The sequence below is a fragment of the Pholcus phalangioides genome, unplaced genomic scaffold (assembly GCF_987345545.1).
Source record: "Pholcus phalangioides strain wild (caught in Gottingen) unplaced genomic scaffold, Ppha-v1.0 ptg000001l_1, whole genome shotgun sequence".
Taxonomy (NCBI): domain Eukaryota; kingdom Metazoa; phylum Arthropoda; class Arachnida; order Araneae; family Pholcidae; genus Pholcus; species Pholcus phalangioides.
Window position 1 is genome coordinate 25093353 of NW_028301594.1, and position 26961 is coordinate 25120313.

Below are 26961 nucleotides of genomic sequence, written 5' to 3' on the forward strand. Positions count from 1 at the left end.
TAATACTGATTAAACATTATCCTAGGGTACAAAAAAAAAAAAAATTAATAAAAATGGGAACAAATAAAACTGTTTGGTTTACCCTCTTCCCCTTGAGCCAAGATTGTAGTGTTCTGGATAGGGAGGATGGGAAGAAATTAATAGTTCAAAAAGGAGCTCATTGGTAAAAAAAAGTTAAGAAACACTGATCTAAACAAATAATCAATTTCAACCCACATTTCTGCTAACATAGAATGTGAAAGAGGACTCTTACAGTATATTTAATGTTTCAATGTGAGCGATACCTCAGCGCAAAGATGATGCAGACGGTCTGCCCACTTAAATGAATATCAACGGTTCCAGCACATAATATTAGATTATCTGGGTATTTGATCGTGCTGGAAATACAAGGAAATACTGGAAATGCTTATAATTCAATTGCATTACAAACTGCTAGTTTGCATTAGTTTGCATTTTAGTTTTTAAATTGCTTCCAAAACCTTTAATTTGCTGCACGAAAACTAAAATATTTTTTTTTCCATGTTCATTTTTTTCTAATTTCAAAACATTGCATGAAGCCATGACTTTGGTGCAGATTTTTTTCGATTTTTATTTTTATGGGAAAAGTTAGCTTCCTCTATTGGCATAACAGAGAACAAAAGTAAAATGATTAAATGTACTGAAGACAGCTTAGACACTTTGAGCTTAGATTTTAGACTCAAGTCTGGATTTTTTATCAATCTTAACTGGCAACATATTTGCCATAATTTTCAAATATTTCATTCCAATAAAAATATTACATATGGATACCTCATGATAGGGAACAGTGATACCTTGGCTAACAAATGTGATTCCAGAACAAATTATCTTTGTTAGCTAAGAGAAACTCAAACCTTTGGAAAATCGTTAAATTTGCTCTAGGAAATGTTGTAAAACACTGAAGAGTACTATAAAAAAGATTAATACTAATTACAGTCAAAATAAACAACCTCGCAATTGGATGAAGGAGAATTTAAAGGAATATGAAAAACTGAACATATCTCTCTTATTTTCACTAATGTATGCAATGTAGTCGGGTTCATGAGCCTGATATGACCCCTCATAGTGAAAAAAAAAGTGTGAGGTGGTGTGCTATATATATATATATATATATATAATACAGCTCATTTCTGTCTCGCACACAATGTACAATTTTTATCAATTCTGTAATTAATTCTCTCATGAATTCTTATTTTCATCAGTGCTGAAATTTTGTTTAATTAATTCTGTGTGTGTGTGAATGCATTTTATTTTCATTTTTCTCATCAATTCAGAATTTTCATTAATTCTGGAATTTTTTTCTCTCATGAATTCTTAATTTTCATTGATGCTGGAGTTATTTCTTTCATGAATTCTGAATTTTTTCATCAGTTCTACACTTGCTTCCAGAATTGATAAAAATTGAGAATTAATAAAAGAAATAATTCCTGTGCAAGTGAAAATTAAGAATTCATGACAGAAATAATTATACAGAATTGTAAAGCAAGAAGTTAAAGCAAAAATCGTATATACAGTAATTGTACATAAAACAATGTATATAATTAGTTTTTTTACCATTTGTGCGTTACATGAAATTACCATATTCATATATGAGCGCTCTTTGTAGCTCAGGCTACATCTAATCTAACCAACACTCTTCATGCTGGGGCAATGTGCCCTTATCCCTGGAGGGACAGAGCCTGGGCCGTGACTGGTTTGTCGGGGCAATGTGCCCCCCTTGTGGTCCTGATATATTCTGGCGGGGGGGGGGGGGGTCACGTGTAGAAATCTGGTAAAAAAGTTGCTGTGACTGTTCCTTGGGTGCTTAGAAAACCTGATTGTAAGTCACAGATAGCTGTGGAAAAAATTAATGTTAAGAAATAAAGCTTCTTTAGGTGAAATTATATGGAAGGAAAAGTGAATATTTTTCAAGTCCGTCATATTGAGACAGCGATGCCCTGGACACTTCTCCCAGATAGGGCTATCATTTCAACTTTTTCCAGGGGGAGCAAAGAACATGTACCCAATATATGTAAATATTTGTATATACCATTTTTAGTGTATTTTCTAAAGCCGAGGGGGCGCAACGGCCCCCCCCCCTCCCCAGATGACAGGCTTGCTCCCAGAGGAAAATTCCATGAACAGTAAACCAGGGGTCCAGAGATAAAAATTTTGTCTGGTGCGAAGTTGGTCTAAAAAAGTGATTTCACGATGAACCTCTTTACGGAGGCAATACATCTAATTGAATTTTGTTTATCAACTAATCAATTAAATTTTTTTGTGGTGAAATATTCAAAAGCTAATTTTTTGGTGGTACAGTACTAAACGCCAATTTAGAAAAGATGCCCATAAATTATATGACACGTGTTGATAATGTTGCCTCTTAATATAACGATAGTCCCTCTACAACTGGTTCTCAACCTGTGGAAGCCCACGACCCGGTAAATTTCTTTTGCGTAAGTGAGAGGCCAGGTCATACACACAACTAACAAGGTATTAATGAGAAAAATGAAACTTTGAATCACTCACTCCCCGGTGTGACTAGTGTTAGAGCGCGGTTGAGAAACACTACTCCACAACGATTTTTTTTTGTCCGCAAAATATTGTTATATCGAGGTTTCACTGTATTCTGGGAGGGGACAGAGAGAGCTGTGAAAAAAGCAAATGAACATAAAGAAGTAAAGCTTTTTCCTAGTTGAAATATGGTGGGAGAAAAGTGTGAATACTTCCAGAACAATGGCATATTTGCAGGGGGAGGCTTAGTGGGCTATAGTCCAGGGCTGCAAGTTCAGAGGGGCAGCAAATTTGAGGAATGAGTTGCCAAGAAAATTAGTTCAATGGGAGAAAGGTCGAAAAATTTGTATAACCCTCAATAAATCATCCTCTGCCCAGAAAGCAAGGAATTGGGTCAGTGAGTGACCAAAAGAGTTGTCTAGAGAGTTCGTAATCATATGAGTGAGCAAAAGAGTGACTTAGAGCGTGAGCAAGCATGAATGATCAAGAGTGTGACCTACAGAGTGAGGGACTAGGTCAGTGAGTGACCTAGAGCATGTGAATGACCTAGAAAGTGTGAATGATCAAAAGCGTAATCTAGAGCAGCGGTTCTCGACCTTTTTTGACCCACGGAGCCCTTTCCGGTATATAATTTCTATGGCTTAACAGCTGCGTTATGCACCGCACACTGGTCCTGCATCGGGTATTATGGTATGGGGTGGTATTGGATATCACTCTCGCACTCCTCTACTACGCATTGCCGGTACTTTAAAAAGCCAGCGCTACATCTCCGAGGTGTTGGAGCCAGTTGTCCTTCCTTACCTTCAGGGCTTGCCCACAGCCATATTTCAACAGGATAATGCGCGACCACACGTGGCACGCATTGTCCAAAGGTTCTTCGTCAATCGCCAGATTGAATTGCTTCCCTGGCCAGCTCGCTCTCCGGATCTTTCGCCGATAGAAAACATGTGGTCCATGGTTGCTCAACGATTGACCCAGATTACATCCCCAGCTGCCACACCAGATCAACTTTGGCAACGCGTGGAAGCTGCTTGGTCTGCTGTACCCCAAGAACACATCCAAAGTCTCTTTGAATCAATGCCGAGGTGTGTGGCAGCGGTGATCTCCAACAATGGCGGCTACTCTGGCTACTGATTTTGGCAGGAACCACACTTCACAGAAGTCTATAAATTTAATCATTTGATGCTTGGTCAACATGTTATCTACAAAATAAATATTGTTGCGATATCTCTTGTCTTTCTTGGTGTTGCAATTTGGGTGGCCAGCAGTGTATATAGAATGGGAGAGGGGTGCCAAAACCATAAATGCGCTCTGTTCCAGAATCCAGTGGAACTGTCCATAGAACGAGGGCCATCTCAACGCATGGGCCCCCCCCCCCCCCCCACATGATGAGATCTGGTATTACGATTAAGCGTATGTAAGCAAGTATGAAAGTCGTTTCCAGTTATGTGTGGGGCCCAGAACATCACTTTGTCCGGAGATTCATAATATTGAGACAGCGATGCCTAGTAGGCATGACAGCCCCCGCGGATTCCTGAGATTAAAATTTTTCTCGGTACAAAATTTTACCTTATAAATTTTTATTTTTTTAGAGTAAGTTTATAATTTACTTTAAAACTAAATTCAATGAGCAGAAAGGGTCTCACTCCTGGATGTGAAGGGGGAGGGGGGCTGAAAATATGGTCCAAACGGGAACATGGGGAAAAGAAGGTCAATAACAACTGATCTTTACGTTAATCAATTCCGACCCACGTTATCTACGAAACAAAATCCGAAAGATCGCTTTTGTGATTTTTTTAGGCATCTGTCATAGTGGAACGATATGGTAAGCGATAAAATCTGCAATTCTACACGGATTGGTGAAAAACAGAATGCCCATCCAAATTTTGAACCAGTCTGTGTCGAGTTGCAGGTAGCGCTGTCTTAACGCATGTGCTCACCCGGGCGCCTCAAGAGAAGAGGGGCCCTCACAAAAATGAGATCCGGACAGGGCCGTCTTAAGACCATCATGGGCCCCCGGGCTAAGTGATTTTTCTGAGGTCCTACCTGGAAAATTCTCGAAAATTTCAACCAGTTCTCATTTTTGTGAGGCCCCCTCTTTTCATGAGGGCCGTGAGTTTCGGAAAGTTAGCCTTTTTGTCCTGCTTTTCAGGTTTCCGTAATTATTTTTCATTTTTTTCGGGAATTCTTTTTTCTTCTCCACTTTGAAACATATTTCTTCATTAATATCAGTGTTTTTGGGGTTTGTTTTCCCACACTCGAAATTCACCAATAGGTGTCGAAATTCTTAGAATTTTTTCGGTTTCTGCCTTTTTTTTACTGTTTGGTTTTAGAGTTATGAAAAATTATTGCTGTGGCCGGTTTTATTGGGGGGAATAGAGTGGCGCCATTTATGAGCAAATAGGGACAAGTGACGTCAAGGCTGGGTGTGCAGACGTCCTCCTTTCTCAGCCTTGGGATTTTATAACCCTAAATGAAACTCAATGCAGCTTTGATGTCGCAATGATACAGCGCCATCCGTGAGTGAAAGTTCGCACAATTTTTTTAAAAATTTATTGAAAAAAAAAAAAAAAATTTGGGTAGGCACCCAGCTGGAGCAGCTCTAGCTGGGTGTTGGGTAGGCTGTGTCATATAGACACGTGTAAGATCGGAGGTCATTATGCATGCCTGTTCCAGTAAATTTGGAATAGCTCAATGCACAATGACCCGAAGTGTTCCCCAAGAAAAGCAAAAACCGTTATGGTAGTGTGTGGTTGGGCTCCCATTTTTCATGATCCACGAAGTGCCTAGTCGATCCTCCAAGGCAACAAACTGTTCCAAAATGCATCGTAACGTTCAGTCGTGATCGTTTGCGCCATCTCTGTGCTACGAAAGGTGCACATTTTTTAATCTTGTGACGTAATTGTAACGACTGCTTACAAAGGACGGTTTGTGGCCTATTTATCGGACTACAAACTGCGATTAAAGGATACAGCGCCCACTGCCAGCAATATCTGCAACTTATTTTGAAACTTCTGCATAAGATTTTTACGGCTTTCAGAATATAAATATATACCGCTTGTTTTATTCTGCTATCGATCACTGTTCCCGAGTTATTTCATTTTAGAATTAGGGGGGGGGGGCGGCTCTTTTTAGGACACCCTGTAGTTTAAGACATTTAAATTGTTTAGTCAAATAGATCAAGTCAAATCATGAACTTTTAATGAAAATTTCACTTGAACTGATCGATTGATTGATTAACTCAACTAAAGTTTTTTAACGGCGATTAACAATTGATCGATAAATCGGACAAGCCCTAATTTTTTCCTTACTTAATGCAATTTGGAAATTTTCTTTTCCCACCGTAAATTAAAAAAAGAAAGCAGATTTTGATGAAAGATGGGGAAATGCTCTTGAAAAGGGAACTCTTGCTACTACTTTCTCCTCAAGTATCTCTCTCTCTTGAAAGAAAAGAGAAGGAATTGATGTGGAATGAATGGAGGCTGTCTTGAGACGGTAGTTGGTGGAGGGAAGGGTAAAGATTACTTTTAAGGGTGATTCTTGAAAGTTTTTCTTCCATTACTTCAAGACAAAAACACACACAGTCTTCCACAGCATACACATACTTATACACACACAACATTACAAAGAGCATTAAAAATATAAAAAAAATGCAATACCACTTCTTTTTCTCAAGGAGACCATCTGGAAACGAACAGCGAGTTTTGCCGATTCAGCGACATTTTCATTTTCTTTTCCTTACATTTATGCTTTTTATTTTCGAGCTTATGTTCGTATTTCAGCTAAAAACTGAACAGTTTCAGACTAAGATATAACTCAAGTAGGGACTATGTTTCGTAGGACACATTTTCTTCCTTTTTTTAGTTTACTTATACCAGCGTTTCTCAACCTTTCTGAACCCAAGGACCAGTAGAATGTCTGAAAAAATTTGACGGACCTCTTGTGTCCCGTATTACGGGACATTCCTTTAATTTTAGTTCAGATTTTTTTATACAATAAATATTGAATTTTCCAATATTTATATAGGTCATGATTACAAATATAATCGGTTTCATAATATATAAATTGTGTTATAAAATAATTATGAGAATAAATATTCATCTCACATTTTTCTGACAGAATTTTTTTTTTCTTCAAAATTTTAACAACAATTGGTGATTGTGCTTCGTTCTGGCAACGCTTTTGATGACTATTGGCGATGTCGCGTATTTTACCCCATTTAACCACTTCATGTACAAGGTTTTGGCAAGAAATTTGGATTATTTGTATTTGATGAATCAGCGATCAATCTGGTCATCTTGAGCTAACCTAACCGCACGTTAGAAAAATGTATAAGGGGGAAAGGAAAAAAATATATAAAAAGAAAAAAAAAAACTTATAGATAAGGTAAATAAGAGAGTTAGATTTTTTTTAGAGTCCTTTTTTCACCTTCACTTTATGTGTCCTCTTTCGCTCTTACATGTATATAGTAGAAAGATACCATATAAAGAAAGAAGGAAAAGAAATAGCAACTTCTCTCCACAGAGATAACGTTAATTATATTGGGAGGACGTTGCATTGGGAGGTTGTTATTTCTAAAGTGTAAAAATTCGGACGTACTACTTCATGGAATGGTCTTTGGGGGTACACAGGTCGTCCTGTAAATGCTAATGCGGCCTTTATCTCATCAACTGTCCGTCGTAAAGGTATGATTCCAATTTAAAAAATGCCCAAAAGGCGTTCAAAAATCACTCTGTATCAGTTTTGAGAGTGAAAATACGTCTCAGTAAAAAAAAAATCCAAATTTTTATACATCTCCCCACCCGTCCTTTAATTTCGAATCAGAAAGTTGTTGTCCCGTATCTCCTGAGCCCAACAATGAAAATTCCATGTTTCTAAGTGCAATATTCGCTGATATTTGAATTCAAAATCCGTTCAAATTTACCCCCAGCGTCAAAGGTGGAGTCAACTTCCAAGTCTATCTCCGCCGATGTACAGTGGTACCTGTGAGTGAAATTCGAACTTTTTTTTTTAATTTATCAAAAAACAGTCTGGGCCTTGATAAGTATTTCAGTTGAAGCCACAATTGTTTATGCCAATTGGTTGATTTGGAATTAATTTCTATACAGTGTGTACAGAACTTCTTTAGACCACCCTGTATATTCACCACGATAAAAAATCTGAATATCCATCTTCAACCACGCCCACAGAATTATCAGATTGTTGGTTTTTTTTTTTTTTGTTTTGCTCCTCAAGGTAGGTACCCTTGAGGAAAAATAATTGATAATATCCAGCAGAGGTGTCGGATACACACTAAATATGAATACAAACAAAGAATGAGTTCTCTAATCGCAGTTTATTGAACTCTATTTTTCTGAAATCAATAACAACACGGAGGAGGTAAAAAAAAAATTGCTTAATATAATATACCTAGTCTTTCTCTCTAATAATAATTTCATACATACCATTTTTCTTAAATGTGGGCTTTATACATCCGCGTTTCGAACGCTGTTAATTTGCAAACATCGGAAAACGCTCACGCTCGTCTCTCTCTCTCTCTCTCAAACAATTCATAAAAAGAAAGCCTAAGGACACAAGCATGTTTAAAAAAAAAAATAGCTATAGTGTGTGGTAGGCCTTTTTTAAAGATCGGAAAAAAAAGGCCTTTGAGCAGCCTTTTTTATTTCGGAATGCCGTTCGTCGGTTGATTTCCTGGGTTTTTTAAGGGCGTAGGCTCTCGATAATCTTTCTCTCTTCTTATTATTATTAATAATAATTTTTATACCCCCCTCATATATAATTCCTTATTTTTTTCTTTTAGTGTATGGAAGCCTCTCTCTCTTACCCCTACAGGCCATAGTCGTGATCGACTAATTAACAACTAAAGGCCACTGCTATTCGCTTCTCTCAAAAAATAACGATGAGAGACCTAAAAAAACAACAATTATTAATGACCTTAAGAAATCTTTAAGAGACTTAACTAGAATTTCGCTCACGTTTTATACATACGATTCCTTATTTTTATTTCTACGTTTAAGTGTGTGTGTGTGTAAGAGTAGGATCGAATCGTAGCTATTGGTTTATAATCGATGGATGGATGTATAATGATGGATAATAATTATCTAGGTATATCAATTAAAAGCAATGTATTCATTGGTAGGTATTGAACAATTAAACAATTACTGCAGGCCTGTGTGTAATTTGCCTATATTTTTTTTATACCTGCCATGGAAGTCAAGGAATGCGGAAATAGAGGATGAAGGGCGCTGTGAGTCAATACATCAAGGCGTAATCCCTGAATTCGTTTTAAAATTAGAGTTGATATGAATCGTTAATCTTTGTAAGATTATACGCAGGCATCTTCAACCTGTTGGTCGTGAACAACGCGGTGCTCAGAGAAGTGCTCTATGCTTAGTTCGTGGTTCTTAATCTTTTTTTTGTCTCCTCCCAACTTCGGACTGTATTTTTTTCCTTGTGTTCCACCCCCCCCCCCCTGTTTTATTCAGGGACCCTGAATAATTCTGTGAGAATCCTAACCATTTTTCCTCGTGCCAAAAAAAAAAAAAAAACGAGTCTAAGTGCGCAAACCGTAACCCCATTACGTCAGTTTGATGATTTTTTAAGGTTTGTTCAAATTTATGGAACAGACTGTAGATCAGGGGTGCACAACTTCCTGCCCGTGGGCCAGATTCGGCCCACCAAAGTGTTCCATCCGGACCGTGAAAGTTCCGGTACAAAAGTAACCGCAATCCATGCGGATTATCACCATTTCATCGCCAAAATAATTGTCACTCAAAGGCTAGTGAAGTTGCAGTAAAATTACAGCTATAAAAGAAGCACCAAAACAAGTGAGGTTTCGAATTACAGCCAAGAAATTTTCAGAGGCAAGTAAAGTTGCCAATTATAGTAAAAAGCAATTTTCAAAAGCAATTAAAATTTGGCAATTAAAAGTATTCTGAATTTTTTTTTAATTCAGTCTATAATTATTTAATATAACTACAGTAAGTAAATTATTGAATTTTTTCCAGGCTTAATTTTTCCCCCCGTCCGTGTCACAACTTCTGCCATTTTGCAATTTTGTAAATGTCGATCGCGTTTACCGTGTCTCCGTACCATAATGGATGACATATCAAGGTTTTTTCCATCCAGATATGAGAATGAACGTTTTTTTATTACATAATTCGGAAACTTCACCTAACAACCCCCCCCCCCCGCTACTTGCACGTGGCCAGACGTACCATCGTACGCACACGTATAATATCTTATCTTTTTTTTTTTTCCAGTCAACCCGTAAAATAAAAAAAAACTTGAACTTTGGCGTCAAAGAAACGTTGCGTTTGTTAGCTACGGTTGGCAATTTAGCATTCCCGAAATGACTAAAAATAAGTTTTGACAGATAAGTTCTCATGTTTTGTGCAAGGCTAGTTTGAATATACAAGGTGTCCTGTAAGTGCTAATGTGTCCTTTATCTCATCAATCATTCGTCGTAGATGTATGGTTCCAATTTAAAAAATGCTCAAAAGGCTCTCAAAAATTACCCTGTACTTGTTTTGAGAGTGGAAATACTGTGCGTTAAAAAATAAAAGAAATATCAATTTTTAAACGATCCCACTGTCCTCTAGTTTCCAATTAACAAGTTGTTGCCCTCTTTCTTCTGAGCCCCCCCCCCCCAAAAAAAAAAGAAAATCCTACTTCCTTTAAGTTTAATATTCATTGAGTGAATTCTAAATCGAATCCTAAAATCGGAGAAAAGTTGGAAAAGAACAACATAAAAATGGGAGAAGGAAGCTTTGTCCGTTAATTTTTGCTGTTATTTATGACTTTTTTTAAATTGGGGCCGTTCAAGTATTACGTAAGCAAATTTTTAGCCATTTTTGACCCCCCCCCTCTGTCAACGAAAGTAAGCAAAACGCTGACCCCCCCGTCAGCAAAATTTCTTCAGAACTGCCCCCTACCTCCTAACACATTGGTGGGAATCAGAAACGTAATCGAGAAGGGGAGGGGCTCGTGTGCATCCCCCCCAGACGAAAAAAAAATATTTCTTAGAAAAATTAAAATTTCGTAAGAAAGTACCTTTATATGTAATTATAGTCGATTTCTGTTAATTTCAATGCTATTTGAAAGGTAAGAACTCAAAATTTCTCTTTAAGAAATTCATTATGACCCACCCTTTGAGCCATATATGGTATATCTTCATAAAGAATGGTTGATGACGTAAGCATCAGCCAAACCCCCCCCCCCTTGTCATCAAAAGTCAGCAAATCGGAAACCCCCTCCCCCATCGATGCTGACGTAATACTTGAATGACCCCTTATGCGTAGGTAGGTAAATTTTGAATTTCTAAAGGTAATGCATTGTAAAGTTTAGAAGCTAAGTAGTAAAAAAGTAGTTTCTGGGAAATTTCTTTCCGACAGGGCGGTATAGTAAAAACTTCAGTTGGTCGTAGCAATATGGTATATTATTATTTACTACACATAATGATTTATCTCGGTATAGAGTGAGAAGAATTCGGTATATATAACATTATATCCAAAAAATTAATAAATTTAAGGTTCTGTGTATTGGAGTGTATGAGGATTTTCTTTCTAAAATTGGAAGTTAGAGGACAAGGGGACCATATAGAAATTTAGATTTTTTATTTAGAGAAACACTATTTCCGCTTTTAAAACTGGTACTGAGCAATTTTTGAACGAATTTGAGCATTTTTAAATTGGAATCATACCTTTATGATGAACGGTTCATTAGATAAAGGCAGCATTAGTACTTACAGGACACCCTGTCTAAATTATGCTTCGCGTGATTATTCTTTGAATAGTGTCGTCTTAACCCATTTTTGACTGGCATTGTATCTGCGCAAGAACGCTTTGTTTAAATTTTTTTCAAATAATTTTCACACAAATTTATTATGAAATTAACATTTTTTGAAATTAAAAGGTCTAATGAGTGGCACAGCACTTTTAAAATTGTGTTTGGAAAGAAATTTAATTTTTATGACTTTTCAAGAATGAAATTTTATTCTGATTTTCGATCTCGAAATTTTGAAACCATGAACAGAAATAAATTTTTTAAAAATAGAAAAACAAAAGTTTTTTCTTAAATTTTTTTTTGTCACATGAACATGAATTTTCCCGAAATCACACTATAAAAGTATGGTAAAAGATCTTTTACTAAACGTGAAAAAGAAACAGCCAACAAGCTTATTGGGTTACATTCGCTCGAATATAACTGATGCGCTTATTGGTTGCAATTTTCAAGTTTTATAAAATAACTTTTATAAAACTTGTATAATGTAATCCTGGTTGTAGGCCGGCATTATACTCTATAAAAGTTCGTTTACAAAGCTTGAAAAATGCAATCAGTAAGTGATAGTGATCAATAAACGTATTGGTATTGGTTGTATTTTTTCAAGTTTTTAAAAGATCTTTGATAAAACTTTTATAGTGTAATTGGCGCTGGTCAAACACCAAGTCTCTGGAGTGGGTACCTGCTCACTTATTTTTTACCGAAATGTTAAGTATTACGTTTTTCAGCTCATTTTTATTTTTATGTGATACCTTACACGCCAAAACACATCAAATTGCAGAAACGCTTCTTCCTTGATTTTATTATCATTTTTTAATTTTTCGTCGGGAAATGACATGATGGCATCTTGGTTATATGCTTTTAGGTTAGAGGGCCGTAGACTTGAAAGCGGGTGTCCCCCCCCCCCCCGCCAACATTAACAGGCTTATTATATTTTATTTGACGTGGCCCCTCCTTCTAAACCCTACGGGGAATGATGACAGGTTTCTCTAATACGGAATTTTTTACTTTATGAATTTAGTAGAAAATCAATACAGGCTTCCTTGATAAAAATCGTCGTGTTGAAAATTTCCGTTTCCGTTGCTAGTCCGTGCGAAGTAATGAAGACTTATAGGTTTTCATCATCATCAAAAATCTTTCTTATATATACAGGTACAGGATGCCCCATAAATTCGTAAATAGTTTAAAAATTCATAAAAATTAAAGAAATAGTTTTTTTTTCAGTGTGGTTTGAGTAAAGGTTATCTCAAGAAAGGGGATATATTTTTTAACGGGGTTGGTGGACGCAAAGTTTCCAGAAAACACATTTTCCAATTTTTAATTATTATGAAATTTCCTGCGTCTGTGTTCAAGTTTTTGTTCTACCTGCACTAAAAATATTTTTTAAATATTTTAATATAAACTGCTGGCAGGCATTACACATGCTAATGTTTTCCACTAAAATGTTCTTTTCTCAAAACTACGTTTTCTGTTAGATAAGGAACATTTTTTCGGACGCCACTCATTCAAATGTCTTGAAACATTGTGTGTCTCTCAACAATATGGTGTTACATACTTTGACACTAAGTTTTTTTTAAATTAAAATTAGTTTAAAAAATTTTATGGCACAAAAAAATGAGTAAATTTTGATGATTTTTGAAAAAGTTGCATGTTGTTGGAGTTAAAATTTGATTAAAAAATAACCTACAATTAAAATCCTAAAAGTTCGTGTTAAAGTATGTAACGCCGTAGTGTTGAGACACACAAAGTTTCAAGACATTTGAATGACTGGTGTTCGAAAAAATATTCCTTGTCTAACAGAAAACTTAGTTTTAAGAAAAAAGCATTTCAGGGAAAAAGATTATCATGTTTAAAATGTCTGCCAGTAGTTTACATTAAAATATTTTTAGTATAGGTAGAACAAAAAAAAATTTTTTTAACACAGTTAGACACATAAAATTTCATAGTATTTAAAAATTGAAAATGTGTTTTTCGGAAAATTTGCGTGCACGAACCCTTTTAAGCGGAAAAAAATTTATTTTAAATTTTATCGACAGAGGATGCTACCTACATCAAAGTCAATCACTGGACACATGCAAATCAGAGTCGTCTACAATGGAGGGTGTTCGATCAATAGCTCATTTCTGAATTTTTCCTGTTACTGGCGCTTACGTTAAGTTTTCATTGTGATGAATAAAGCACTATTGGTGAAGTTGTTTTACCTCGGCCACGAATCGCCGGCTGAAGTTTTAAAGAACATTTCGAATACAGAATAGATTGAAGAAATGGAATTGAATTCTGTGATTCGCTTTCATGCAGCGTCATCTAGTGAGAAAAAGTAAAATTTTTACTGTACCAAGAAAATCACCCTTTCCCTTTTGAGAATAATTTTTCTACGAATCGCATTTAAATAAACAACTCCTTCAACTTTAATAAATTTTATACTAACTCTATAATCTATTTACAAATTTATGGGTCACATTTTATATACAGTGTTTAATAATATCAACATTTTAAAATTAATACTAATTTCTCGGCGGTCTTTATTAATAGTGTAAAGTACCTTGGAGTGTTCCCAAGGTAAATCATTGCATAGATAACGCTTTTCTGTCCCCTCTTTCTTAGATAAAAAAAGTTATCCCAGAATATTTAGAATCATGATATTGTTGAAGCGCGAATTCACCTTATTTTTGAAGGACAGCTTTGGAGTCGATACGAAAAGCTTAAGAAAAAAATGCGATAAATAAATGCACTCAATGTATACTTAATATACGTACAGCCAAAGAAGAGTTGCTATTAAGGATACGTAATTTTCTTATTTATACGAAATAGATGCGATAAATGCGAATTCTCTGCCATTTTTGATCAAATAATTTTTTTTTATTTTAGTTTTCTTCGAATGAATGCAAAATGTTTGATTAAATTTTTTTTGCGAATGAATGCAAAACGTTTGATTTTGACTTTTTTTTAAATGAATGCAAAATATTTTATTTAAAAAAAATGTGAAGGAATACAAAATTTTCGATTTCAATGTTGAATGAATGCAAAATATAGTATTTGATTAAAAAAATGTGAATGCAAACTATTTGATTTCAATTTTTTTATTGAGAATGAATGAATGTTTGCTTTTGAAATGCTTATGTGATTCAATTATTTTTTTGTAAAATCTGGATTTGTGAAATTTACTCATCTCTAGTTATTACATGTATTTAAAATTTTTTTTTATTTCGAGTCTCAATACCACCAAAAACGTGAAAATCTCGCCAAGAGCGACATTTCAGTCACCCGAATGAACATACACACTGGTAATTACAGCAACCCCTTGGCGAAGTTTAGAAAGTTTTCTTTTTACCAAAACAAATCAAAAACTAGTCGCTCAGAAAGAAGGGAGACAGGCAGACACACGACGAGAAGCCGCCGCCTCAGTAGCGTTCTTTTTTAGGGCCGTATCGGGCCTATTTTCTTCTTCTTTGTGCCTTTTCTTTAGGGCCTACGAAAAGACCGGAGATTGTTGGCATACCTGGTGCTTTGTGAACAGGCGAATTTTTCTATGTATCAGAGTATTTTTTTTACAAGTATCTTTCACGTGAGTGAGGTCTAACATTGGAAATAATATTACCCCACGTTTCTAAAGAAGAACCCCAGAGGACGAAAGAAAAAAAAAATGGCCTGAAGAAAAGTTCAGTGTGTGTGTGTATCTGCTTTTCTAGTCTCCTGTGGTTTTATGTGGTTTTCTTCTTTTATATTGTGCTTGTGAAGAAGTGTTTTGTCTCAAGGATTATACTATAACACCGACCGCAGACATAGGTGTCCATTGGAGACAATATTCAAGACTGTATAAATTCTCTTATACTGGTGATATTGATCTCGTCAATAACCATGGGATGAACATGCCTGAAGAGAGACATGACATGGGGCGTAGAAATTGTGGATAATACTGTATAGTGTCGACTTAAAGAGGTGTGTATGTATGTGTGTGATTTACTTCAGTTTTTGGATGTTTATCTTTGGAAAGAATCAGTTTCCGCTGGTGAACCATGAGTAGTGCTCTGAAGAGCGAGTGCAGGAAATTCTCGGCGAATATCTTCAATAAAACAAAATGTCAAAATTGTTTCCGCACTAAAGAAGCCCATTCGGCTGAGGCTCTGGAAAGTAATCGGGTGAGTAAGATACTGTCTTATTTTTATTATTAATAGCAGGCAGGGGAGGCGTAAGCGAGGTTGCAAGTGGGTGAGGTGCACCCGGGCGGTTGGTTTGCAAGGGGCGGCAGCCTAGGATTATGTTCACACATAAATTTTTTAAAGTTTATACTAATTTTAGATATTTACAAGACACCTCACGCTGTCACTTTTTTGAACCATGCCTTGATGACGATGTTGAGAAAACTTGGGGGAACAGACAAGGCCTTGGGCCGTAAGTAATACCAGGAGCACGAATGAACTCTATCACACGGGGCAAGTGTGGTGCCCCCAACCCAGTAAATTTTCGGGAGCGGGCAAAGAAAGAATTAGATTTCTCACTTGTCCCAAGTCTCGAGTACCAGAAACACTCTCCTAGTTTTTGCCCTGGTAATGTTGAAGTAGGTGTTTTGGCGTTTATGTGCAGTTCTGTGTTGATTTGAGATTAATTGAATAATTTAATCCCAAAAGGAAAGAGAAAATATGATGGCTCATCAATAATGAGCTGTAATGTGTAAAACGTTATCTGGCATATTTGCGAACGGTGAGATGCCCGATAGCTCCCCCAAGTTAAAAACCTTTTCAGCCTCCCACCAGGGTCGTCTGTAGGGGCGACATATGTCTTTGCACCCGGGTGGCGGGTGAGCTCGAGCCGCCCATGATAGCAGGAGGTTATTAACATATGGGTCGCGACCCAAACTTGGGTTACAGAGACGGTTGTACAAATGACAAATCTACATGCAATCTTGAAATTCCATTTGTTGTCCGCGCCATTGGTTTCAGGGGTATCGTAACGACGTCGGTGGTTTGGGGCTGAGACCAAGATATTATTTGAAGCTCTTTTGAGCCATGATATCATATATTTTTTTTGGGAGGAGGTAGTCTGCATGTCCCCCACAATGGTAGGGCTGACAAAGCTCCAGTCCTGGGTGCCCGAGGCGATTCTCGCCGTTTTTCGCGCTATAAATTCACTATAGAAGGGGCCCTTTAAAAGTCTGGTCAAAAACAGTCTCCCAAAGATCTCAACCCAGGGCCAATGCAGATCTCTATTCAAAAACTCATAACAATATTACAGATTTCACTGGAGTGCTGGAAAAAAATACCTGAAAAAAAGTAGGAACACCTTTTAACGAAAATTAATGATAATTCAGAATTGATGAAAATTTGATACTAACACATTATATGCCAGAAAAACTATTATTGAACTTCAAAAAAACACACACACACGCGAAAATGATAACGCGAATGAAATATGAATGGAAAATTATTTGGGAAAAACAGTTTTTTTGAATTAAAATTATTAATTAATTAAATCGTTAATTATTAAAAATTTTGGAATAATTTCATAGAATTTGTAATGTTTATAGCAGTCAGTTTAAAATTTAGGTACAACAATTGAAACTAAAAATTCCACTGCTTAAAAATAAGCTTCCCAAAAAGGGAGAATTATAAATAATAGGTTACCAAAAAGTCCTGGGTGCCCGAGGCGATTCTCGCCGTTTTTCGCGCTATAAATTCACTATAGAAGGGGCCCTTTAAAAGTCTGGTCAAAAACAGTCTCCCAAAGATCTCAACCCAGGGCCAATGCAGATCTCTATTCAAAAACTCATAACAATATTACAGATTTCACTGGAGTGCTGGAAAAAAATACCTGAAAAAAAGTAGGAACACCTTTTAACGAAAATTAATGATAATTCAGAATTGATGAAAATTTGATACTAACACATTATATGCCAGAAAAACTATTATTGAACTTCAAAAAAACACACACACACGCGAAAATGATAACGCGAATGAAATATGAATGGAAAATTATTTGGGAAAAACAGTTTTTTTGAATTAAAATTATTAATTAATTAAATCGTTAATTATTAAAAATTTTGGAATAATTTCATAGAATTTGTAATGTTTATAGCAGTCAGTTTAAAATTTAGGTACAACAATTGAAACTAAAAATTCCACTGCTTAAAAATAAGCTTCCCAAAAAGGGAGAATTATAAATAATAGGTTACCAAAAAGGGACAATTATAAATAATAGGTTAATGCAGTGTTTCAAACTTTTGTCACCCGTGGCTCCTCCCTTGAACGATTCATGATTCATCTGCGTCTCTTCAGGAATAGTTTGCTAGATATTTTCCCATATAAAAGAACGACTTCAAAGCATGAACGGGCACAAAAATTAATATAGCTCCGTGATGCCCCTGACGAAGGTTGGAGACGCCCCAAGGAGCCGCGACACGCGCTTTGAGAATCACTGGGCTAGTGAAAAAGATATATTATGCCAGAACAAGTGAAAAAACATTTTCTTCGTATAATGCAACAATTAATGAAATTAAGATGAACCAAAGTTATTGCATTTCAAGTTTTTGCCGAGTGAGGGCTTAGTGAGCTGAGTATTGTTATCTTACCATGTTTTCGTAAATGTTATTGCCGTCTTTAAGTGGAAAAATTGAGTTATAAAAATAGAACGAGTTTAAAGTTAACATACAACATTGAAGTATCATTGTAATGTACCACGATTAGGGATAACCACGAATGAATTCAACTTGTAATGCTGAAAGAGAAAGTGAAGTATCTTGATTATTTTCACAATGTCTATTTTGTAATTTTATTATTATTATGCGACGAGAGAGAGAGAGATAAACCCATAACATATCAATCTATTAGTATAAAATGTTTTTTGTAAGCTCGTAACTTGGAAACTTCTCTGGAAGATTTGACCTCACCCCACTTCTGATCCACAGGTATTCTCCGCCCTTTCTCCGAAGGAAAACTTGAGAATAATCCTGCCTCCTAAAACGTTTCCATCTCCTCAAGATAGCCACCCACGACATGATGTAATCTTCATTGCCCCCCGTCTAGCCCCGATTTTGTTGTTATAACCCATGTCTCTGTAAAACTTAACAACACCTTGAGGTCTCTGGGACCAAGAGATGTTCTGCCCCCCCCCCCCCCGCTACCTGATTGCAAGTACAGAAAGGATACTTCCTTCCGCCTTGTCATCAAAAGTCAGCAAATGCGAACCCTCCTCATGGGTGTCTACTGCTAATGTAATGCAGTGAAACTTCGTTAAAAGACGTTCAAGAGGCCGCGTTAAAACGTCGCACAGTGGTACGTTTTACGAAAAACGTGTGGTCAAAAATTTTTACTCGCTTTGAAATGCGTTGCATAACCTTGAAAACTGTGTGGAACAATAAATGTTATTCTTTTTTACCGGCAGGGTGCAGATTATGTGGTCAAAGGGATTTTAAGGACGTGAAATTGATAAAAAATAATATGTTTGTATTATGGCTATTAATAGAATTGCGAAAAAAAACCCATAGCATGGATTTGTTCATGATATTCCATCATCACATATATGATATTTAAATTGCAGTAGCATGTTAGGATACTTCTGAGATGCGTTTAAAAAACCTATAATAACATAAAAAGGCTGCATACAAAATATTTATCAAGAATTCAAAAATAAGTAAAAACAGGAAGTTAAAATAAGCATAAAACGTGATTTAAACACAGAAATTTATAGTAAAGAATTTTTAATGGATGGAGAAATGTTTCTGCTCGGGGTCTGGGTGTAAAATCTTATGGTCACAACTATATATTAATGCGTATCATAATAATATTATGATCATAATTATGATTTATTAACAACTAGCTATAACACGCGGAGCTGCATAGATTTTCTCAACATACTAGGAGCACTGAAGAAGTGACAAACCATTGATAATGAGCAAACATGTCTGAGACGCATTGTAAGGGAACTACCTTCCGCGAAAGTCATATTGTTGAGGCCCAAGAATCATTGTTACACGACGGTTTTCTGCCAATTTCGGGCATTTGACCTGTTAGGGCGAACTTTTAGAGTATCCTATCGTTCAAGTCGGGTTCTATTTCGTATAAGAGTAAATGCAACATTTGGCAACGATCGATCTAAAATTGTAGATGTGTATAGGGAACATACACACAGACAGACAGACAGAAAATCAATTTTTTATAAATCGATATAAAATAGTCAAAACCTGTTCTGGGTTATTGAAGACATTTTGCGGTAATCTTAACGTTTGTTTTTTTTCTTCGTTGTTTCCCCATGCTATACATATGAATGGATCAGGAAAAAATTATTAATTGATGCATCACTTCTCTCGAGAACTTTTGCAAGAAACGTTTTTGAATTTAAGTTTTTGATGTATTTGCTGTTTCTTTAATGAATTAGTTACTTTCCTTGTTTTTGTTCTCTTATTAGTCCCAGCAAATTCTGATATGTGTTCACCATCGATTCCTTGCATGTACTTCCCAGAAAATAAGAAGTTTGTTAAGACCAGTCGAGATTTGCAATTTTTTCTTTTTTGCGTTTTCTGTGCGCCCTTCAAATTTTATTTAATTTAAGCATTTAAAATTTCATTCTGTGTTTGTTTCTTCAAGCGATTTTCTAAATCGCTGGGCTGCTTAAAATTTCAGCTATATTATTATTCTTTATTAGTTTTTTCATTAAAATCTAAATTTTTTTCACAGTGAAGTACCTTGAGTTTGAGACTAAAAAGACAAAGAATTTTTTTTTTTTTGAGGCATGTTTTGCAGTTTTCAATCTACAATTATCAGGGCAAAAATCTGCCATTTTTAAGTAAATTTTCTTAAATACAAATCTATTCTGCATTTGTTTATGCAAGCCTCATCTATGGTATGTTGAAGATGAATCGCTGGGGTCAGCGGAGTAGCAGATATTAGCAGCTAATTTCTCCTTTTTTTTTATAAACTAAACATGTTAAAGTATGTTGAGAAATGAATTTCAGGAGGACACATCACAGGACACTTTTTTCTACCGCCACTCACAAAAATGAACTTTTAAAAAAAAATGACTTGGCTTTAACAATAATTTATTTTTTAATAAAAATTCCAAAAACAAATTCAAAATGTATTTATTTCCAAAGAGTTTCGAGTGGAAGTGAAAACGTCGAATAATTGAGGTTTCACGTCGAACAAATGATTTATTTTAACAATAAAATGTATAGGAAATAATTGCGACTGAAGCCAAAAAAATTTGTGAAAGTCGTATGTATAACTGATCGGCGTTTAAACGAAGTTCAACTGTACTTGAATGGTGCGTTGGGGAAGGAAGGTAGAGCTTTGGCGCTCTCATTAAAAATTCCCTCGCTGCAAAAATTTCGGAATTACGTGCCTTATCTGCATGCATATTACCGTAGACGCATTTCACTAGCACAGTAATACTAAATGGGACATCACAAGCTGTCTTTATGCTATTATGACCACCGTGAGGCGTCTGTTCCAGCAGTCACGCTGTTTTTTTTTTTTGTAACAACTATATTTCTGCAAACATCCTTGTTTGCTCAGTTCCAGGATGTTAAAACAACATGATTTACTTTCTTATTGTAGACATATGTATATATTTTTCTTTACATTTTCAACTCGAAATAGAGCCTTATTTGCATGCGTTAAACAAACGTTGAAATGGGCTCTCACTATTTTATTATGTATTTTAATGGGTATTTAATCTCGAAATTTAATAAACTTTTCTCTCTTTTCTTTTATGTGCCTTTAAAACTTATGTTTTTTTGTGAGATGGAAACTGTAAACCATTTCTCAGTGTTTACCTCTTAACTAATATCTTTATCTTTGGTTTTTCTACCCTGTTTCATGTGCCGTTATCGAAATAGAGCAGCAGTAATAAGCAAAATATCGTAAACACATCGAATTTAATAGGAAATGATGGTGAACGATGTTAATTAAGAGGGTCGTAATTTCAGGAATTCGCCGTATTTTCATAAAAGAAAATGAAGAAAAATGTTTTCGGATTTTTTTCATTTACGTTCTTATATACAGGGTCGAGCCGTGATTGAAACAAGCCGTGTAATATACCAATACTTAGCAAATTATATGACAGTGGTCATTGTCGTATCCCTTTCACATCCGAGCATTCATTTTTTGGAATTTTCGAAACGGTTTTCCCCCCTCCTAGAAATACCTCCCAAATGGTACTCGAGAAAGTTGCTGATTTTTCCCGAATATGAAAACTGCTATAGAGCTGCTAAAACTGCTCACAGAGAAGGCAATAGATTTTGTCCTTGTCTTATAAAACTTCCGGTTTCGTTGAATCGACTGACATTTCCCCAATGTCGAAAAATTTGATAAAAATATCGATTCACACAAATAATTTTAAATATTGTCAATTATCTAAAATGATGCATGTATAAATATAATTTAAGACATCCAATCGGTTTCGTCAAACAAATCAAAATAAATTATGAACTTTTAATAAATATTTAATGGAATTTCAATCGGATTTATTTTTAACTGCGATTAAAACAATTGATCGATTAACCGACTTGATCAATCGATTAATCGGACCAGCCTTCCTCCGTACCATCTCTAATTCTTTGTCGAAAATTTCCTCTGTTTAATTTCTCTGAAGGCTTGAATTTCAAGCACTGAAGTTAGAAACAAAGTGCATAACCCCTATCGAAAATCAATTATTTCTTCACCATTTTTCTCTGTACTTCCTCAAAAGAAAAACTCCAAACATATACTGAGGAAAGCATCATGAACAAATCGAATGGAAAATCCCAATTCCTGGAAAATGCTCTTTCATTGTACTGTACACATACACAGGAACGTGGGGGCCCTCAGATGGGAAGAATTCAGAAGAAAATTTGTGTTGTAATTCCATGAAAAGGGAGGTTCACTTTCATAATGACAGTTCTGTTGTTGTCTGTTCATGAACACTCATTTCTTTTTCTTTCCGTGCGTATTACATGTACATCTCCTCTCTCTCTTGGTATTACTACACTCACAATACTAAAATTAAAGGGCTGATGGAATATTTTGAGGGGTAAAGACAGGGTGAAAAAAAAGAGGGAGGAAGGTGTAGGTACCATGAGAGAGATTCTATAAGAGAGAGAGAGAGAGAAAATTGGTGTCCTTCGTGACTGGAGGCACCTGGAAGGATCGACCCAAGCCTACATCTATCTATCTACCCAGTAGAAATGTAATAATATTAAATAAAACAGAGCCGATGGAAAATACGTACATGTGTGTGTGTGTGTGTTATTTAGTTGGGGAAGGATATTTACCGTTTTGATATTCCATCGCTAATGTGCGAAGAACGTGCCTGGATACAGAATTAATTACATGCTTCATGAAAATTCGTATAAACTCGTTTGTTACGTATGGCATCACGACGTTTATTAAGAAATTTTCGTTCAATCGAAAGTAGACTTTCACGTTGTTGTAGCTTCAACGTTTTTTTCTTGTTCGTTCACTAACTCTTATGAATCGCCATTTTTATCATGGATAGCAGAAAGGATGGAAAAGTAGCACTAATTATAATAAAGTGGAACTTGGTTAATTCGAATTTTCGATAATTCGAACATTTACGAACTCCCCTTGAGTTTTCTATCTAATTCAATGTTAAAATTTCTTGTTTAATTCTAACGTTTGGTAAAGATTGTAAATCAAAGTAACCTGGGCGCGGTAGCCCAGGTCGATAAGATACTCGCCTAAAGTACCAAAGGATGTTTAGAGGTGTCGCGAGTTCGATACCCGGTTCGTCCTTGTCAGAAAACTTTCCTGATACAGGAGTACAACAGAGACGGCGACATGACCGCAGAAGAAATTGCTACCGCAGGGAGTTCCCCCATCGAGGGGTTAGCGCACCAACCTCTCGATGGGTATGTAAACAAGCCTGCCGTTTGGAATCGGCAATAAATTGTAGGTCCCGGTCTAAAAAAAAATTGCCCTCGTGTGCAGAAAATGACCGTGGTACGACAAAAATGATCAAAGTAAGCTTCGTTTTGAAACACGGGACATTTTCATAAAAGAAAGTGGGTCAAAATTACGGGAAAATACGGGAATATGTCATGTATGTATAGATCATGTCAATAAGCAAATTAGTGCATCAAACGAAATCTTTACGTGAAATAAATCTTTTAATAAATTATAAACATTTCCTTAATGTTCTCAGCTATTAATTTTAGGAATTTCTCGGGGAAAAATGCTATAAAAACGTAATTCGTATAAATTCGAACATTCACAAACTCCCCTTGAGTTTTCTATCTAATTTAATGTCAAAATTCTGTTGTGTTTGGTCAGAACATATCTCCAAAAAAGGGCTTTTTGATCTAAAAAATAAGTCTGGCTAATTACAAGTGAGATAAATGTACAAATACGTGCGTACAGCTAAACAACATGCTGATGTATGGTGCTTTAATTTGAATTTGTGTGTATGTTTTATTTTTGATTTTTAAATGACAATGAAAATGCTTATACCTCAAAACTGTGATTTTGGAGTTTTGTTCTGACCAAAAATACCTCAGAATTTCGTGTCTAAATCAAACCTTTTCCGAATTTTTTGGATTATTCGAAGTTGGAGAGAAAAAAAACCACGATTTTTGTTTGAGGAAATTTAGTTTGGAAAAATTCTACAAGAAGCCAGACTTTGCTCTTCTCGACCAAGTTGTCAAACAACAAATCTTTAAAGACTAATAAAAGTTTGAAAATTCTGTTTTTCTTTACTTTTTTTTGATAATTTAATGCTCATTTTAGCATTGTTCAGCTGAAATTCATCGAGACTTGTAACACTTTATTGCATGATTATGTTTTCTCAACCTATAAAGATCAAGATGCAACATTGAAAATCTGAATATTTTTGTCGTCATTAAAAATATGGAAAGTATCGGAAAGTTCAGATTGTGTATCACCTTAGCGAAAGTACTGTATATTTCCCTGATAGCATAAGAATCATTGGCGTACGCAAAAGGGGGTTTTTTGGTGTTCTAACCCCCCCCCCCAAGCCGAGATTATAGTGTTATTTTGCAGAAAAAATGGAACCCCCCCCCCGAGAGGAAAAAGAAATTGGAACGCCCCCCTCCCCTTGGGAAAATTCTGCGTACGCCTATGATAAGAATGATAAGCAAAATCTAAGAAACAGTTGTGAATGTATCATGAACCGTTTCCGTAAATCAGGTTTTAAACCTATTCAAGAAACTCTCAGTGATGCTGATTGTAGAACAGTGGGAATAATGTAGCAACTAAGATCAATTATTATTATTATTATTATAAATCATTAAAATTTGGGAAACAGTTTTGTTACGGATGATAAAATTTTAATATTGATAATTATTACCCTTTGGGGGTGCTGATGATTGAGAACGTGCCTGCAATTTGTAGTCATTTTACACAGATCCAGGATAGATTAATTGGGTAATTGATGCCTTTATCCAGTGACTTTGGACTTCAAATCAACCAAGTTCCACTGTAAATGCATAGTTGCTTGCAACTCATCGTCATTTACATGTATATTTTGATTTTGTGGAATTGCCCAGCTTAGGAATAATGGTGATTGTCTAAATCTAGAACGACAATTTAATAGCCTAGTGTACTTCAATCAAGAAAAACAAATTTAGGAAAACAATTTTTTCGGGGCAAACTGACCTTTTTCCTACGTTAGCAGACAAGCTGACATGGTTTTTGAAAAATTTGTGTGTCGCCCTCGGACTCCGATCATAAATTTAGTATACTAACTTAATTCCTTCATTTTTCTAATTCGAATATCTCAGCGAACATTGCACTTAGAAGCATGGATTTTTTTTTGTTAGCATCAGGAGAGACTAAGGGCAACAACTTTTTAATTGGGTTTCGAGCACAGGATGTTTGTTTAAAAAGTTAACATATTTATTTTAATAACCATACAACCCTTTGCAACATGAATGACATATCTGAGTACTACACGATATTTGGATACTTTTTCTAAAGTATGCCTCTAGGATCAACGGTTCGCCAGTAAAATGTCATGCGCCCTGTCAAATATGCACCCTGTATGCTTAGACCTACTCTATTTTGGATATTCAACCGGAAGAAAGATCTCGCACCTGGTGCTTTGTCTGGTTTTTTTTTTCATTAGTATTGGGGCTTTCATTTACGGTTTCAAACGTGTTTCTTGCGAGGTTTCTCATTTCAATGGCAATTTCCCGGTAGTAATGGGATATTTCTGTGCATGTTCCACAGAGCGAAACTGCTACAGCCAGTCAGTCATCTTCTGTACTGCCTATGTATATAAGCCCTCCCCCTCCCTTTTTTCTTATTTCATGCGTCACACTTTCGCACCCATTACATTTTCTATGTGCAATCAAAAAGGAAATGATAAAACATTGAAGCCGTTCGTAGGTTAACTGTTTTCCAGTTTAACACATATGGAACCAGAGTAGAAATCCGAAACAATAAGTATTAGTGAATATCTCTATACGGTCGAAGTTTGTACCGTATAATGCCATATATGCTCAACCCATGGACCTCGGAGTCATCTGATGTAGATCGCGACCTCAAACCTGATTTTTTTTTTAAATGAACAACAAAGTGACACATTGACAGATCAATTATGTGACCCCCAGTACATTCCCAGATCACTTAAGGGACTCACATCATACTTACAGACCGGTTGATTAACCCATGATACAGCTCTGATCACTTAAACGGATTATTTACAGATCTCTTAAATCACGCGCTGCATATTTACAGATCGCTTAAGTGACCTGCGGCACAGTTCCATCGCACGTAAGTGGTCCTCGGTGCAGGTCCAAATCATTAAAGTGACCCACGGCACACTTCCAGATCACCCAAGTGGCTTGGGGCACATTTCCAAATCAACGAAGTGGTAAGCACTCTCCTAAAGTTTGAGCACCCATGGTATATGCAGTATTATGCTACCGGTTTTATGTCCAGGGTGCATTGAAAAATCCCTTTATCCTAGAGTGAACCGTTCACTTGAAGCATAAGCTTCCGTTTAAGAAAAGGTATCCAAATAACGCGTAGACCTAAGATACGCCTTCCTATTGCAAGGGGATGCATAGTTATTGAGAGAGAGAGAGAGAGAAAAATAAAAGAAATTAATTTTTTATTTAGTCACACTCTGTCCTAAAAAAACTCAATTAGAGAAAATTGTTGCCCAGTTTCTCCTGAGAAGGAAAAAAAATGCCATGTCTGTAAGTGCAATATTAGTTGAGATATTTTTTAATTCAAAATCACTGAAAATAAGGGAAATACAGTGGAACTGCAGCAAACACGAGCTTAATTCGTTACGCCGACGTGCTCGTTATCTGAGAAGGGAATTGCTCGTATGTCGAATCAAACGTCCCCCATAGTAAGTGATGGAAACTCACCTAATTCGTTCCACAATCATTCACATGAAAATGACTAACAAAAACTCATTCTAAACGATGAGAGAGAGGAGGACTACCGTTTAGGATGATTTACGTTGTTGTTGAAAAAGAGCCTGTCCACACAAGGGCACTTGCATTTTGTCTCCTTTTTAGGATTTCTCGGAACTGGGAAATTGCATTGTTATTGGACAGATTCGTTGCTCGCACTGCTACAGATTTTTATTTCGGTGCTCTTTCCTATAAACTTTTGCACAGATTCCCATATTCTACACATCTTTCTAATCTCAGTGTGAGGGACTTCTCAGTTCTTTCTTCCTCAGACGTGATGTCGTACATAAACGCTT

At 36.0% G+C, this 26961-nt stretch overlaps 1 protein-coding gene across 2 annotated transcripts in view; it reads left to right on the top strand.

Annotated features, from left to right (window-relative positions):
• The first annotated feature begins 14657 nt into the window (after positions 1-14657).
• Positions 14658-26961, top strand: part of LOC149090177 (uncharacterized) — a 152503-nt gene continuing 140199 nt past the window's right edge. For both annotated transcript variants that reach the window (XM_089232455.1, XM_089232461.1), the window contains exon 1: positions 14658-15431. In XM_089232455.1, coding sequence (XP_089088581.1) covers positions 15309-15431 — 123 coding nt within the window. In that variant the 5' untranslated portion in view covers positions 14658-15308. The remainder of the gene's footprint in view (positions 15432-26961) is intronic.